The 16,792-nt window shown below is 40.9% G+C and overlaps 1 protein-coding gene across 1 annotated transcript in view; it reads right to left on the bottom strand.

Moving 5' to 3' along the window:
- Positions 1 to 16,792, bottom strand: part of EPAS1 (endothelial PAS domain protein 1) — a 74,588-nt gene that overhangs the window by 17,248 nt on the left and 40,548 nt on the right. Inside the window, exons 2-6 of the mRNA XM_057374149.1 lie at positions 15,643 to 15,833; positions 5,800 to 5,951; positions 5,145 to 5,229; positions 4,523 to 4,641; positions 4,226 to 4,428 (exon numbers count right to left, since the gene is read on the bottom strand). Of these exons, the coding sequence (XP_057230132.1) occupies positions 4,226 to 4,428; positions 4,523 to 4,641; positions 5,145 to 5,229; positions 5,800 to 5,951; positions 15,643 to 15,833 (750 nt within the window). The remainder of the gene's footprint in view (positions 1 to 4,225; positions 4,429 to 4,522; positions 4,642 to 5,144; positions 5,230 to 5,799; positions 5,952 to 15,642; positions 15,834 to 16,792) is intronic.

Raw genomic sequence — 16,792 nt, 5'->3', positions numbered from 1 at the left:
TTCCYTTAAATATACAATATATATAAGTATCTTAGTATTTAATTTTTGGGACATGRAGTAAAAGCAAAGTTTTGTGCTTAGGGTACACAACTAAGAAACAAGTGATCTGAATCCTATTTCTAGGTTTGTACAACTTTGCCCTATTTTATCTCTTCAAGACACCGCAAAGCAAACAAAACTCACTGCTTTGAGGGTGCACTTCCTACAAGATGAGCTAGTTCAAGAATTTTTGTTTTTCTTAAAATTGTGCTTTTGYTACCCTTAATAGGAGCACAAAGTTTTTATTGTATACTATTTATTGAGTTAAAATAGTATGACAAGAACCATCAGGACTGAGAAGTCAGGCTGTGGAAGACAGCTCTAATGTTTACTACTCATTAAAAAACCCGGGTGTGTATTTGTTGGGCCGTGTGCGGACTGTGTGTGTGAGGGTGTGGATCTCTTGACAAAGTCTTTCTGTATTCGAACAGCTACCAAGTTATTGAAGTTAAATTGGTCTTGAGGGGAATAAACAAAACAAAGTTATACTTAAAGCAGAATGAGTTAAAAAAAGAGGAAAAATAATGAAGCCTAACACAGACAGTACACCTGGGGTAAAGCACACTGTCAGCTGCTGGAGCAGGCTGCAGGGCAGAGGGACAGTCTTGCCAACTAACTACATTTCCTCTCAAAAATATTCATGGCTGCTTCTACTCTAACCCAGGCCAAAGAAAGAAAACCCAAAATGCAAAATCCTGGGACACCTGGCTACTCCTGAAAGGGATGGCTGGCCCAGTCAGATGTATCTGCCCTACGAGGCAAAAAAACTACACGGGTACATGAAAACCTTCACCAGAACTGTCACTCCTACTCATTTGGTCTACCAAAATCAAGGTTTTGTTACTAACAAAAGAAGTAGGCCAYGTTTTACTCTTAAATGTGACATACACCAAAAGTCAGTTTTGTCAARTGYGGATCTTTGGCTTCAGATATCACCACTTCACTCTTSTCTCCATAYTGCATTTKCCCCTGAGCAGGAATGAAAGGACAGGAGGTCCATTCAAATGTTCCTCATATAACTTAAAAAATTTCCCCAAATATAGGTCAAATGCCAAATTGACTTAAATCCCCATCCAAAGTCCTGTGCTTGCATATTTCTGTTTTACTGGGACATAACTGGAAACAGAATAAAACTCAGTTTCCTCCCTGTTGGGCATAGCCTGGATCCCACATAAGGGAAATCTGAGACCACTGCTAYGGCACTGGATCTTCCTGCTCCATCCTAGGCTGAATCACCACATATCCTGCATTGCTCCTTTTGTCTTCTTCAACTCTACTTTGAAGAGTTCTTTCTTTTTGGTTTTCTTTCTTTTCACTTTGGTTTTGTGGATTTTTCCAGCACAGGAACATACTGCCGCTATTTCTACCTGCTCCTTGGCCCCGTAGCCCTGCACATGCAGACACGCCAAAGTTATAAAATTGCCTTTGTGCAAAGACATATTTTTTCCTGACTAGAACACCCTCACTGGCAATCTTTCCTGACACAAAAGCATTGTGCAGCTGAGCTAAACCCTCACTTGGATTATTCAATTATACCACTGATCAGCATTTCTGTATTAGAGCTAAATAATCCTTCCTGTAAACCACTTAGCCAAGATAAGTGGAGCAGGGGAACATTTTTAAATCATTCTCCAGGAATGGCTGAAGCAGGCATTTAACAGAACAACCCTTATTTATTATTCATATCTCATGAACCTTTCTCTATAGGCTCATCACTTTGCAAAAACTGTTCTAAGAATACAAACATATCCCTCCTAACCACTGGCAAGTCATGGGCTCACATACATAATTTAGTTTTGGAAGACAAATTATATGGGCTACTATCTCACATGTTTTAAATGATGGCCAGTCTTGCTTGCTTCATATTGCTTCTACCCTGTACCCTCCCGAAGGGAAAAGCCAATTAGTTTTCGTTATAAAGTGCTATAAGGTAGCCAGCCCGTATTTTGCATGTTGCTTTGTGACAGACAAGAGAGTGTGAGCTTTCCTAAGCAGATTATACTCAGAAATCCAAGAGTTTCTTTAACTGAGTGCTTTGAAAATAAAAACTTATGCTCCCTGGAAGCAGACCTGTCCACACCAGATGAACTGCAAGGAAGATGCTGGGACCACTGCAGAAGCCTGGTAGAGGAGGCACACTGCCCTCCATGATACCAGCCCTGAACTGGAAAGACAACAATCCCTAAGGGAGCAGTGAGCTGTGTCAGCCCTGCTGCATTGCTGCAGAAAGGACAGAGTATGTAGAAAAGGGTTTAGGCATCCAACTGGCACATGCTGCCTTCCCTCCTCCGCTCCCCAGCCTGGATTTACATTCTTGGCATAAGCTGTTCCTTCATGCAATTTGTCTAGCAGCACTGAATTTGATAAGAACAGCTGAGTGTTTTGCGTTTTTATGTGCCGAGTGATGTGTCGCCTGCTGGASAGAAATCAACATCCCTCTGGGAGGGAAGCAGGGGCCAGGCGGATCTGCTGCAAAGAAACTGAAAGGTTTGTGAGGTCTTCTTCTCTGGCCTGGCTGGCTTTTTGCAGCTGTATTGAAATCTGAATAGAACAGGAATGAAACATGCAACCAAAACTATCCTATAAAAGGTGTGCTACTTTGTAGTCTGGTTTTAAAGATAAAATCTCTAAAATCCCTACGTTTAATCCTCCAGAGGAAGCTGCTGTATTTCCCAGCCATGCGAAACATTTTCCCTGTAAATCAAATGCCCGCCACTTAAGATGGGCCACAATATATCATTATTTTTAAAATAAGCATGTGTATCTTTAATGGGATAGCATCAAACCCTCTAATTCTCATCTATAATGACTTAGGCATTAAGTCTTGAAGAGACATGTGAATGATGCAATAAAGCAAAATCTTCTGCTACTCTCCTCTAGCCTGCCACTGAATGATCCCAGTAATTCCAAGACATATTGCTTTTAATAATGTGTCTCTACCACATTACTGCTTCTCCCTCCAGCAGCAAAATCCTATCGATAACTCAGTATTTTCATCCTGAAAACATTAACAAAGAAAAAGGTCTGTTTGTGATTACATCAGAGACACTTTCTAGTTACAGCACACTTGCTGCTCAGTTCTCAGAGAGGTCAGAAGAAGGTCAGTCACAAGTTTCACACTTGCAGTCTTGTTTTCATCCACAGCTGCTAACACTGCAAGTTTATATGGCTGCTTCATCACATTGTTTAAAAAAATAATCTTCTTAGCAAAGTTTAAAAAAACCTTTGAAGGCTGAAGAAAATAACAATGTTGGTCCTGTGAGTTTCTGCACAAATTGTGAGCATATGTATAATCCCTCTGATAACCCTCCAGACCTCAGAGGTTGCTAGCATCTCTGAATTGCAGGAGACCAATTTCTTTAGCCAGAAAAGTAGATCTTAAATTCAGGATTACCTCATAAACTTAACACCTCCCCCCAAAAAAACCCAAATCCACAGCAGAAAAGACAGGACCTTTTAGGCAAATGGGGAACAGTAAGACACTTCATGGAAGGGATCTCTGGCTCGCTGACATGCAGGAAGATGGTTGTCACAGTATGCAGACAGGCAGAAGAGGCAGGTGGCATGAAATGCCATGGAGATCCCAGGACAAGTCAGGCAGGTGGAGATGAGGGATCTCTATTTTTTCCACTTAGGAGGGATGTGTGGGGAGCAAGGACAAGGCCCTTTCCTAACCCAAGATCCTCCCCTTCATTTTGTCACTAAAAGGCGCAGGTAGTGCTCCATTTCAGAGCAGCAGGTACTCAGAAAACCTTAACAATTCTTGGCTAGTTTAAAGCATAAAGTACTTGCCAGCTAACTGATAACAGCATTCTGGGCCAAACTAACCGTGAAACAGTCCTTGACTAAGGTCCATATGGAGTGTCTCTAAAAAATGGGAACAGAAATCCTGTGTACCCTTTAGTTTGTTAAACCCCAAGAAGATGATGCTTGTGGCTCCARGTTGCCTCATCTTCTGCCAGAAAAATAGAATTCCTCACTTGRCAGGCGGAGGAAATACAGCAGAAGTACCACTTTGCCTAAATTGAAATTTGAAGTARGTTAAGTAAGCCACTAAATTTTGGTAACAGGCTGTGCTTTCTTCTAGTCCTTGCTTACCAGATCCMCAAAGGACTTTGGGAAGAACTGCATGTTTTGTTCAAGAAGACAAAAACACCTAGAGAAAGGAAAAGTCAGGAAAGCTTACCTGTCATCACAGTAGGTGAATTTCATGTCCATGCTATGACGACTCAGGAAAGTCTTGCTGTCCAGAGGGATATCAATGTTTGAAGGGTGCTGAATAGGCTCGCACATTATTATCAGGCAGGTGAGAAGAGGCTCCTTGTACCCACATAGACTGTGAGGAGGACAAGTGTTATACACTTTAACTTGTCCAGTGCAGTGCAAAACCTGAAATAATGGGAAACAAACACAGCATGTACTTTCTTTACACGTCAAAATGTGTTTTAAAGCAAAACCACTTATTGTGGCTCAAATACGGTACCTTCCATGTGGCAGACTTGAGGTTAACAGTTCTGCCTCTGTTGGTAACAGTGCATTTCATCCTCATGAAGAAGTCACGCTCAGTTGACATCTCTTTGTTTTTCTTTCCAAAGCCTGGACCTGTATGAGGAAAATGGCAAATCAGTTTTCTCATTTTCCTTCTTGATTTCTCCTACTGATAAGCATTAAGGATTCAACAGAAATAACAGACTAATTCTCACATAATTTACCTGAAGAGACCGTCAAATCTGCTTGGACCATTGCAGAGCAGTTTGTAGAGCTCAGACCTAAAACTTTAAGTGGACCTTGAATRGGACTTGGTGCATTTTAAGCCTATGTTTTAGCTTGCAGCATATAAATCTTTCCAAAGCTTTACAATTGAAAACATTATGCCCGTCATAACTTGTTGAAAGGAAAATACTAAACAAACAATTCATCAGTGCTATCCTATTAAAGCAGTATTTGGCAAAACAAAACAAATCTGCAAAGCATTGARTAACAGTTAATGATTATTGCAGGAATGAAAATTCTCTTTTCCGTGACTAACAGATCTCTGCTGCTTGCTATTTACTTCATTTAGTTATTTTAAGACAAAATAGGGATTTTCTTATTTTTATTATTACCATTTTTCAGACTCAGATTCTCTCGWATTTCTTCATGGTCACATGGATGAGTGAAGTCAAAAATGCTGTGTCCAGTGAGTTCMACCTGTGTAGAAGAGCTACACTTAACCAACTTGAAGCAACTGGAAGTATTTATCGATTTTTAAATACAATTCAAATGAAACCAGTCACCAGAACTAAGTACATCAACAGGATGCTCACAGACACAAATCCCATGACCCTCCCTTTATTTATCCTATGCATAACTGCTCATTTTCTCCCCACAACAATTCTCTTATCTCTGAATTTGCACGSTGCAGTTAACAGTCAACACCATTTGTTACTTTCAACACAGGACAAAACTTYCAATCCACAAAGCAGAAAATGGGGGACCCAAAACAGCAGCTYTATTCCCTCTGTCCCATAGTCTAAGGCATGAGCAGAAAAAATGCCTTCTCCTCTCCCTGATAATATCTAGGAAGGCATTTTGCAGCCACCAGACACTACAATTTGAACCTCCAACCTGTGTTGTCTCCTGTACGGGGCACTTGCCTGAGAAATAAGACATTTTTATCTCCTGTCTTTTTTTGTACAGCTAGATTTTCTGCATTTAGGCATAAGAATTGTTTCTGCGAACTGTGTTGCAAAGAAAGGAAAGCATAAGGGAACAAGTTACCTGGGTAAGACCCATATATTTGTTGACATTCTCTGACAGAAAGATCATGTCTCCATCCTGTGTCACCACGGCAATAAATCCCTCCAAAGCTTTCAGGTACAAGTTGTCCATCTGCTGGTCTGCCTCTAGTTCATTCTCATTGTCAGCACATACTGAGAAAAAAAAAGCAAAAAAATAGCATTTACAGCCCTCAGCACCCCAGCCAGCCTTTTTCAATGCAAGCACATCAGGTTACAAGGTGACAATTTTTTTTTTTTACTGTTAGAATTTCCTTTCAACAAATCCCTTYCGAATAGCTACGAAATGGATGCCCTTATCATTAGAAAGGAAGGAGATACTTTCCTAAATGTTTTGCCAAATGAAAGACCCTCTCTTCACCTTTAGCATGTTCCAGCAAGGTGAGTTTTCAGTCACTAACACCTACATACCCAGGCACTGAAGTGCATCTTCTTTGTGCACGTTCTCTTGGCCACGTGCAACATTTGTACCTCCTAACAGCCACAAGGTATAGGGCAAGTCTTACACAAGGTACATAAATCTGTGCATTCCTAACAAACTTCTAACAGGACTCTTCCATCAGGTCAAGCTTTCTAAGAAGTTCACACACAGCTCCTATGAATGCCAGTCACACAAATGTCCATCTCTCTTCTATGCTTTTAAGCATGTGTGAGCTCCACGAATAAGAATCTGTCATGGAATGACATGCAAACAACTAGTATTGAAAAAATTTTGGCATAAGAGTTGGCCCATGAATTTCTTGATACGTTTTATGTGAAACTTCTGGGATAATTTTTTACAAAACTGCTTGCAGATATTGCATCTGGTCCCTGTACCCCAGACATACAGTGGTGAGCTTATCATTACAGCTTTGTTTGTGATCAGACATTGCAGATGTCACAGTAAGGCTCTGATTTTGAACAGAAAAAGCAAATAAATGCAAAATAGCCCACCTTATTGTCTCAGAATAAGKAATAACCAACTTCAAGATATAAGGCTGTGGATAAGTCCCGTCTAGATCCAAGGTGCCCTAAGCCCTCGGCAGCAAGGATGATGGGAGAAGAGCTGCAGCAATTGTGCTCTCTGTGCCCCTTCCTGGTGGCTCGAGAGTGCAACAGGCTGGCCCTGCCACCAATTTTGCTGTCTAGAGGTTCCAACCATAATTGCATCAGCCTTACTTGCAAGAACAGTGGGACTCAAATAAGTTTATTGGAGACGTTGTTCTTCTTTGTTGGTTTAATGTTGCAATTTCAGTTTAGTTTCTGTTCTGTATTGCACATACTGTTAGCACTTCAGGAAAGTCATTAGCTTTGTTTTCCTCAATGAAAACAGCACATTGATCATTTTCCTTCATATTTCTTGTTGAAATCCTCATTTTGCAAGAAGTCTAGAAGCAGGAATAGAGCACTGCTTTGTAAAATAATACATGGTTTGGGTTTGTTACTCTTTGAATAGGGAAGAGGCTGAGCCAAACTAATGCAGTTTTTACTTTGAAGTACTAATGAGTGATGATTAAAGGATAAGTTAGATCTGTACAGCTCCTGGAACTGCATCTGCTAGTGCCTGAGGATGGACTGCAAGCGAACCAAGAGGGATGGGCATTTGCAATGCAGAGCCCACTGAGCAGTGTTTGCAACAGATGAGTGGTGACAAAAACGATGCTGGCTGCTGCTGCTGCACCCTCCTGTTCCTCAACATCCCTCCTGGGCAGCAGCCCATCACACATCATAGAAACAAGGGAAGAAATGGRCTCAGCCCCGGAGCCATGGGGAGAGAGCCCCTGGTTTATCACCCTTTGCTCTCAACAAGACAGTTTGGTAGCAGGGAAGAGAGGACACTCTCTRGGGAAGGCAAGCACAGGCTGGGGATTTATCATTTCACATCCCTGCACTGCRATTCTGGCTACACATGCAGGGGCCAGTTCCTCCTCAGTACAAAGCAAATTACTTCAGGAAATTACATCAGGACTAGCATTTAAAATACAGAAAATACACAATAATAATTTGAATAGTATGCACTTTGACCAAAATGACATTTAGGAAAGGAAAAAAAAAAAGGAAAAAAAAAAAAGAGGTAAGTGACCATCTGCTCCCAAGCTTGTTTCTGCTGCGTAAAGAATGTCAAGGGTCTTTTTTTTACTTTTCCGGAAGCAAACAAATGGTTTATTCAGCAGRGATCATGGCTATAGCCCAAGACAATCAGCCAAGTGTGGGTTCAGAGAAAAAATGACTTTTCAGCTCTAACCCCAGACCCTCCTTTCCATTTTTTTTCCCAGCTCATTAAGTTTGCATTAACAAAACATGACCATTCAAAGGCAGGAAGGCTATTCAAAGCATTTGTATTCTTAAATGCCTCCAACAGTGAAAGACAAACACTTTACTTGTATTATCAGATGATTAAGTTTGCTTTTCCATGTATATAAATTATATTACTTATACAAACACACACAGAGGACACGGCTCACTCACATCAGGGCTGCAGGTTCAAACCCTTAAAGTCTGAGCTGAGCACAGCACTTAAAGATATAGTCAGCTTTAAAGCATGTGGCTACAGGGGTTTGTGGGATCAGAGTTCAACTGTTTTTATTAAAATTATCTTGGTCCAGCTGGAGGCATCTGTGATGTGGACAGGGAGGAGAGACAGAAGATTATTTGTGCCGCTGAACACCTCTAACCCAAAAGCACGCCCAAGGYGTTTTGCAGACACACTCCAGCCTCTGTGGTAACCCAATAAACCCCACTGCACCCCCTCCTTTCTCCTTAGCAGCCTGGCTGCAGCAGGAAAGGGGAGYTGGCAGATACGGGTTTCTTGTAGCACTTAATAGGGTGTGCTCACGTTTCAAAGAAGAGGAAACTGCAGGCACCACCAGGCACAAAAAGGAGGTGACAAGGACCTTCAGAGCCACTCCGCTGCTGTTGCCCATCTATTCCTTGCCTSTCCCCCATAAGCAGCCCCCAGCAGCCCACCCAGGGCAGCTCCAGCACTGGGAGGACACAGCAAAGGTGTTCACATCTTCCATTGTTTCCAGGTTCTTTGCAGTGGCTGCAAAGACAGCATCCCAGAACGTGTCATCTGTGCTCACCCACTGAAGCAGATCAGCTACCTGAGGATCCTCAGTCTGCAGCAGAGAACTGTGCTGGGCTTCACCGTGGCGGCCCTGCTATGCCCTGTATCAGGTAACTCGGTATAATTATAGTAATGTAAATAATAAATAGGAGTGCCTCTGATGGCTGCAGTGTCAGCATTATAGAACATTCCCTTTCTCCTGTGGAAACTACTGGCTACTCACAGAGAATACACACACTTTAGCACACTGACACATCACAAGCAAGTCACTCATTGCCACAAGCACAGGCCTGGCTTGCTTTAGAAAGAATCTGTTTGGCCAATGCAAAACAAATAATGGCATGGCTACTGCAAGCTCCTCCCTGAAATCCCTATTGCTTTTCACTTTGCTTTAAATTGTCTTCATTAATTTACCTTAGGGCTGAACTTAAGCGTTAGCATAAGAAAATTCAGCTCCAGATGGAAAATATTTGAGAAAACTGGACCAAATGGAAGTGGGAAGTTAGCATGAGGAGGTGCGAGCAGAACTTCAGCCTTTAGTTTCCAGTTAGTCTGAGGTCTTTTTGTCCAGAGAGCAGCACCTCATGTAGAGTGGCCAGGTTTTTGCAGGTCTTGAAGAAAGGTAACAGTGGGACTCAACTTACACTGATTTTTAGGGTGTGGGGTTTTTTTGTTGTTGTGGTTTTTTTTGTTAGCAATGTTTTTTCCAAATAGCTGCTAACGAAATTTTTAAATAAGGATGTGTTTTCGAGATTTTTCCTACAACTTTTTCCACCTCTCTTCAACTAAGGGGAGTACCTCAGTTCAARCACCATGACAGTATAACAGGGAGACTGGACTGCAAATATGCCAGTTTAATCATTAATTAATAGCACAGTCAGCAGAATGAAGTGCTGTAATATTATTGTTCATATTGTAGTTACATTGATGRAGYCCAGCCAAGATTGTGTTCACATAAWGCTGGGAAGCCTATACAGGAGGAGAAACCCTGTCAGGTTAGATTGGGAGATGTTGAAACATGTCAAAAAGCCTCAAAAAACCRCTGTGGCCTTCCTGGGATGACTGTCAGAGCTACACGAGAACCAAAAAGAGAGCAACTGTGTCCCATGTCCCACTATTTGATGGGTCATCCACGGTTCACTTTGCCCCAAGGCAGCATTTCTTACTGCATTAAATTTTGATACAGTATTTTTCACTCCATGTCTCAGATTGTATTAAATTTTGGTACATACTTATTTGGACAAATTTTCTACCCACCAAACAGAATTTATTCATTGACAAGAAACTTTGAACTGTAACGGCAAATGCTTATTGCAGTGTTTATGATAACCTTTAATGCTAAAAATAACTTCTGTAAACAAGCTTTGATTAATTCTCACTGTCAGGATGTGCACTGTTCCCAAGTTTAAGAACACTTTTTCCGTAGATGCTTGCTCATTTCCTTCAGTCCAACCTCTTGGAACGAGTCTGAAGGCTCAAAAAGCAGGCTTCTTCTTACAAGAAATAACTGCGCAGGTATAAACAACCTCCTAGCAAACAGCCTATAACTCCTCTCAGCACCTTTGATCTGACTCAAAGGGGTCTTTTTGGTCAGTTCAGAGGTGGRCAATGACAAAATGTGTTTCTACTGGAGGTCACATCATCACCTGCCCAGAATTTTCCTGGCTTTGTCTCTCATCCTGGTTCCTATAAGTACCAGCAAGTTGCTTACATATTGTGCTTAACAGACACCAGGCTACAGCTGCCACTCCAGAGGAGGGTTGTAAAAGCTGCCTGACACCCGCAGGCAAAAGTTAGGGAAGATCTAACAGCAGCTTCATCCTGCATCAGAGAGGGCAGCTTTGAGACAGACTTGTCTCTTCCTGGTTTCTTGTTTTCCATCAAAGGAAAGCGACTGAATTTTTTCCCYTTTTTTTTTCTGTCTTGACAGGGCAGTACATCCTGTTCAAGGGGATATTTTCAATGTGTTCAATAAAAGCTTTCAATTTAGATACATCAAGAAAAAAGCTACTCTTCAACTTGAAGCTTCCTGAAGGGCTCTTATCTCCAAGTGCACAAGCAATCTTGGAAAAAGAAAACACTTATGTTAGTGTTGTTTTGATTGCAGAGTTTCTATCCAGCCAAATCATTCGGATGCTGCTCCCAGGAAGTTGCTTCGAGTCGGCAGCCATCAGTGTTGAATGGTGGGAATACAGCACCCCATCAGACCAGGCTTTGAGACCCATGGGGCCTTTGGGTGCACTTTCCCTGAAAAGGGACACCACTTCAAGCAGCTGAAGCACTCAGCACCTGGCTCACTCTCATTCTTAGGAGCATGGCTGGCATAAAACTATTCCAATTGAATAAAAGCAACCAAGTAGACATGCTATTTTTAAAGCACTGTTTTATGCCACAATGGTCTGACATTAGAAGCAGWTTGCCCAGACATTCAAAAACAATGCCCACATCAGTTCTCCCTACAGTCTGTGCTCTCCCTTAAAAGCCTAGAGAAAAGCTATTTTTTCCCTTCTGCTCCCTGCTGACTTTCCGGCTCTGTTGTCTCCCTCCCTTGAAACAACTTCACACTGGCTTCCTTGTGGCCTCCCTTCTCCCAAACAACTTCCTGTCTGCATCCCTGCTCCCTCCCCATTTCTGCTGCTGTCTGCCTGCACAAGAGCAACTCCCAGCCAGTTTCCTTTGCTGGATTTCTGCACAGAAAAGGCACCCGGGTGACCACACAATTGGGAYGGGATTAAGGCAAGCCAATAAAATCGCATTTGCCTGATTAGCCTGATTAAAAAGTCTGTAGTCCTGGCACAGAGAAACCCACTGTACTGAAGAGTTCTGGTTCCTGTAACACCTTTAGCATCAGCACAGTTCAAATAAACACTCAAAATTATTGGCACTGYGCATACAAGCTTCCTCAAATGGATTCTCCTCCTCATGTTCAGACAAAAAGAGAAAATCCAAGGCAGCTTTAGCAGCTATTACGATGCTAGCGGTTAACCAAGGCATTCTTTAGCAAAAGCCATTATTTCTCTTTTGCTACCTATTATCTCCCCAAAAAGAATTAGACTTACTTACTAGCTATACTAGAAAATAATACAGCAAAAGTACTGCTGACAGCTTTTCTGACTAAACTAAAGGACATAAGATCCCAAATCCAAAATCTCCAGTACCGATAAGCATCAGAACGCCTATTTTCAGCAGCAACTTTATGGGATCAAAACCTTTACTTGAAATGAACAAAGATCAGTTCTAAATTTATCCCTAACATTTGAATGTGACAATGGCAAAAAAGTATTATGCCAACAGAATTAAGAGACATCTTGAAAAATATTTAAGATGAACATAATTAAATATTTCTACTTAGCATTCCAATTATACCGTGTACTGTTCTGTGCACAACATGGAAACAGTATTATAAAGCTATTGTTTCAGTTTGCTTCCTGTGATACTAATCTCAATCAGGCCGTCAGACGAACAGCCTGCATTTCTAAATGTTAAAGGCTTCCTCTCCAACATTCCCACACAGAATTGCCTACTGTGAAAATCAAAGGGAAACGTGTTACTAAGTAAAGCAGCAACTTTTATAAAGCAAAACCTGGTATTTTTTACCCTTTTGAACTCTGAGATATACAACCAGCTATTTCCTATTATGATAGGATGCAAGGGCCAAGCTCGGGCCCTGCAACGCCTGCCGGAGACGTGCACTCTGCAATCCAGAAGTCGGGATTTTTCGAGGCACGTAGTGGGAGAGCTCTCAATGAGGGCTCAGATTCAGGGGCTCTGCCATTCACCTGCTGGAAGAATGTGGGCATAGATTTCCCGAGGTCTTGGCTTCCCAACAGATAAATGATTATTATGCAGACACAGCTAATAAAACAGCCCAAGTTRCACGAGTGAAAAGCCTTATTCCGACTCAGGGAATAATAGGAAAGGGGATCAGACGTTCAATGCCAGCAGAGTGAGACTGGCAAGCTGCCTATGGTCATCTCCAAAATCCCACCAGGAGCATCAGCTTGCAGAAAGATGAGGGTACAGTCCTTGTACAAGGGAAAGGCCTTGTTCTTTCTGCTTCAGGCAAAATTGCCTTGAAACAGRGAGATGGGTTCGAGAATTGTGCCCACAAACAGTAATACAAAATAAAATATGGTGTGCCAGTGGGTTTTGATAGACTAAATTAGAAACAAAAAAATTGGTAATCAAGCAGTAGTTTTTTCTCRACTACATTGAGAAGCTTTTTTCAAGCTGCAGCAGTTATTTCAACATCCAAATTACTGACAGAACAAATTCTCTCTCTTAACTCCAGTTTACCGTAGGTATTCAGCCCAAATAATCAAAACCATTTCAATGAAGACAATATAAAGCAATGAGGGGGTTTGTAGGCTGGGGTGGGCATTCGCTTTTCATGCACTTCCACCTCCCCATTTCTAAGTTCATCTGTCAAGAGATGACATTATGTCCCCCGTGCTCCCTGTCAGTCAAATCAGATCCTCAAATGTRTCAGTAAATTTATGTTTAAATTCCAGGCTGCTAAACCTGCACATTAAACCTTTCCTGCAGCTTTGCTCGGGGCTCAGAAAGGGTCCAAASCATAAGCAAGAACAGAAAGAGCACAAACATCACCCAAGCCCAGTTCCCACCTTGCTTCACACTTGTTGAAATAGGATAAGCAGCAAACCTCTTGATYTGTGAGCCTCCAGCCACACCACAACCCACCACTCTGAATTAAACTGGATGACCTTCTAGTGAAAGCCAGTGTCCTTATAAAGACTGACATTATTCAGAGGTCCCCAAAGACAGAAAATGTAATTTATGTGTTAACTATACTCAGAATGGTAGATGAGCAGCAGACAAGCTTTTCTGACTTGAGTTCATTCATTTTAATGCATTTTTATTATCAGAAAATAATACCCAAAATTAAAAAAAAAATCTGTTCTTTTAAAGTACCTTTAGTTCAATTTCTCAGAAGAGAAGCATCAAAGATTTTGAAACCCTTATCTACACGCCTCTGGCGTCTAAAGATGCAGCCATGGACAAATCTACATTTGACTAACAATACAAATTTTCCTCAGAGGACTTGCTCCAATTAAATATTTAGACTGAGGAAGGGAGTGCTTCAGATTTAAGACTATGCAAATAACCAAGATACAGAAAGCATGAAATATTAAAGCACAGCATGTTACCACTGTAACATTTCATTTCTAGATTCCTTTCTACTGCTGGGTACTGGTAATACTTCAAGAAAATGTAAATTTTCTGACTTGAAACATAAATCACATTGTTTTCCAAACACTGTCAGAGAAATATTTCTCAAAAATATCGTATCTTTATGTATATGTATGAACATCATACACATACACTGAATTGGCATCACTATCAAATAATACGAGTCTAAGCCTTAACACTATAGAAGCATCAAAATAAGTGTTTTATCTGTAGACATTTTCCTCACTAAGAAATGTAAATTCATTTGAAATGTTCATTTTAGTCTTAGCAGGTAAGCAAATGTATTTTTCTGATGATGACTGCATCCAACTATTCCATGTCAATTTTGACAGTCAAGCACATTACTTATATTATCTGTTACAGYCTTTCAGAAGTTTACTTTTCCTATGCCGTACCAGTCTCTAGTTCTTGCCATATAAATATTTGAAAAGCTGAGGCTGTGTTTTTATGAGAAAGTTCCTAACAAATTGGCTTTGTGTAAGAACATTTACCTATTTACGCAACCTTCAAGTATTAGTTACACGACAAAATCAGAGATGATTTCCCAACACTGTTCAGCAAATAAACTTGTCTTTTCACAGAAGTACATGATAAAACCACAATCTCTAAGCTAAGATTAAAAAAGATTCAGCAAAAGTGCTGAAAAGTGCTACAAAAACTTATAGAGCACACGGAAGCAGAACTCAATCTGCCATATCTTTCAGACCAACCAAAAACAAACTAAGAGCAAACTCAACTGCAAAATGGGATGCTTCCTAACAACATTTATTRAAGTAATTGCTCTGGTATGACTCAACTTTTCTGAAGAGAGGAARTGCAATCATGACCTTATTGGGAGTCTTGCCATTAATGAAGGAAAAGACAAAATTTTGGGTTTACCATTCACAAACAATGCAGACATTGTTTTGTTAACGTATTCTCAAYGCTCGTAGGTCACCRTGTGAAAGTTCTGGAAACATCAGTKGTTTTCAYTGATCGTACAGGCTACTCAAGCCTCATATTTCCATCAAAGTGATTATTCAAATAYAGGGGCAAAATAAGAATATTGCTAATTTTATCCATTTTCCCAGGCTATAAAAAWTATGCTTGTTCACATTTTCTACTAGTCCAACATGAGCAAGACTCTCATTGCGTAGAATCCATTCACATCAAATATTTAAAAGTTGTTTAAGCTATCTTAGTATATYTTGTTTTAAGCCTACCCACTACCCATTGCCAGTGGATAGCAGCATTAGCCCTTTCAAACAAAATACTGGACCTTCAGAGCAACCCAGCTGCTGTTTGAATGCACAGGCACAAACATGCTTGCCAAGCCAAATCAAAATTTATTTGTTTCAGCATGGGAGCTTAAGGCTATGTCTGAATTCTGATTAAACYCTTAAAAGCTTAAAATCTTGTAACTGAGATCAATAAACCACATTCAAGACTTCTCAGAGGCTTTTTCAGAGAGGCAAAAAACCTGCACTAATTGTTATTTTGGTAACCCTGTAGCCAGAGAAGCGCATGCATGAGCTTACCAAGCTGCCATCAGCCAGCCCTGAGAACAAAWTTCTTTTAGTTAGATCTTACCTGAAGACAAAAGCTTATGAGTCCGTAGGAAGCTGATTGCCAGGCGCATTATGGATGCCTTGTCCAGGTGGGAACTGATGTTGTGGGGCAGGGGCAGCTCATGTGCCAGTTCATAGAAAACCTCGGTCTCTTTGCTTCTTCTGCATCTTGCTGCATCTCTCGACTTCTCCTTCCTCCTTTCGGAACTGCTCCTGATAGGTAAAGAAGAGAAAGGAAAAAACATTTCTTGACATGCAATCCACAACTTGAGAGGCATTACAAGAGTGTATCTTCTCAGAGTGAATCCATTCTGTCCTGTGGTTCACATCAGTTGGCCAGACTTCGATACCYATTTGTGCCCTTTAAATGGGAATTAGGAGGGGCCTGCCACAGCTGGGAAAGGCTCTGATTGTCCATGAGTCAGCCTTTGAATGCCCTAAATCCCCATTTCTGGGATTCAGAAAACATTAAAAATTTTTTTTTTTTGTTTGTTCAATGTAAATTTACTTACTCTGGGACACAGTGGTGATCCATTTTGAAGCTAGAACAATTAYAATGAATATGGCTGTGTCATAGATATTACATATAGAACTATTTCAGCTCTTAATCCAAAACCAGTCTGGAAAGCCACCTTCCCTTGACCACAAAGGGTACAAAAAGGAAAAGAAAATACTGTTGTTTGCAAAATAGTCCTTCTTTGTAGAAGCTATTCTAATTAAATGACCATCTCTCCATTGTCTATGAAAATAGATTCCTTCTTGAGTAAAATAACATGACCAATAGAGCCAACCTCCTTCAAACTCCACGGAGAACAGAAGAGCAGGAAATAACAAAGGGGAAGACATTTCATGAAGCAAGTACGCCAAATTAAGCCACCAAGGGACATAAAGCTAAATTTAACACGTGAGAAACACACAGAATACGTTTATAATGGTTATGGGATAAGGCATTTTAAGACTGAAGTCTACTGACTGTAAGGTTCTTTTATGAATTACAATTCTTACTGAAGAGCATGAGACATCTGAATCCATTTAAAACCATGAGCCATTTCAACCCCACGTAGCTCTGCTGATACYACAAAATCCTACACTTGTACAAGTTGAAGTTTCGCATCTCAGTCACACCAACATATAAGACATTTCTTTTCAGGCTGACTCTTGCAATAGTCCAC

The sequence above is a fragment of the Malurus melanocephalus genome, unplaced genomic scaffold, assembly GCF_030028575.1.
Source record: "Malurus melanocephalus ecotype Western Australia unplaced genomic scaffold, MMel_1.1 scaffold_217, whole genome shotgun sequence".
NCBI classification, from domain to species: Eukaryota; Metazoa; Chordata; class Aves; order Passeriformes; family Maluridae; genus Malurus; species Malurus melanocephalus.
This window is presented reverse-complemented; position numbering and strand designations above follow the sequence as displayed.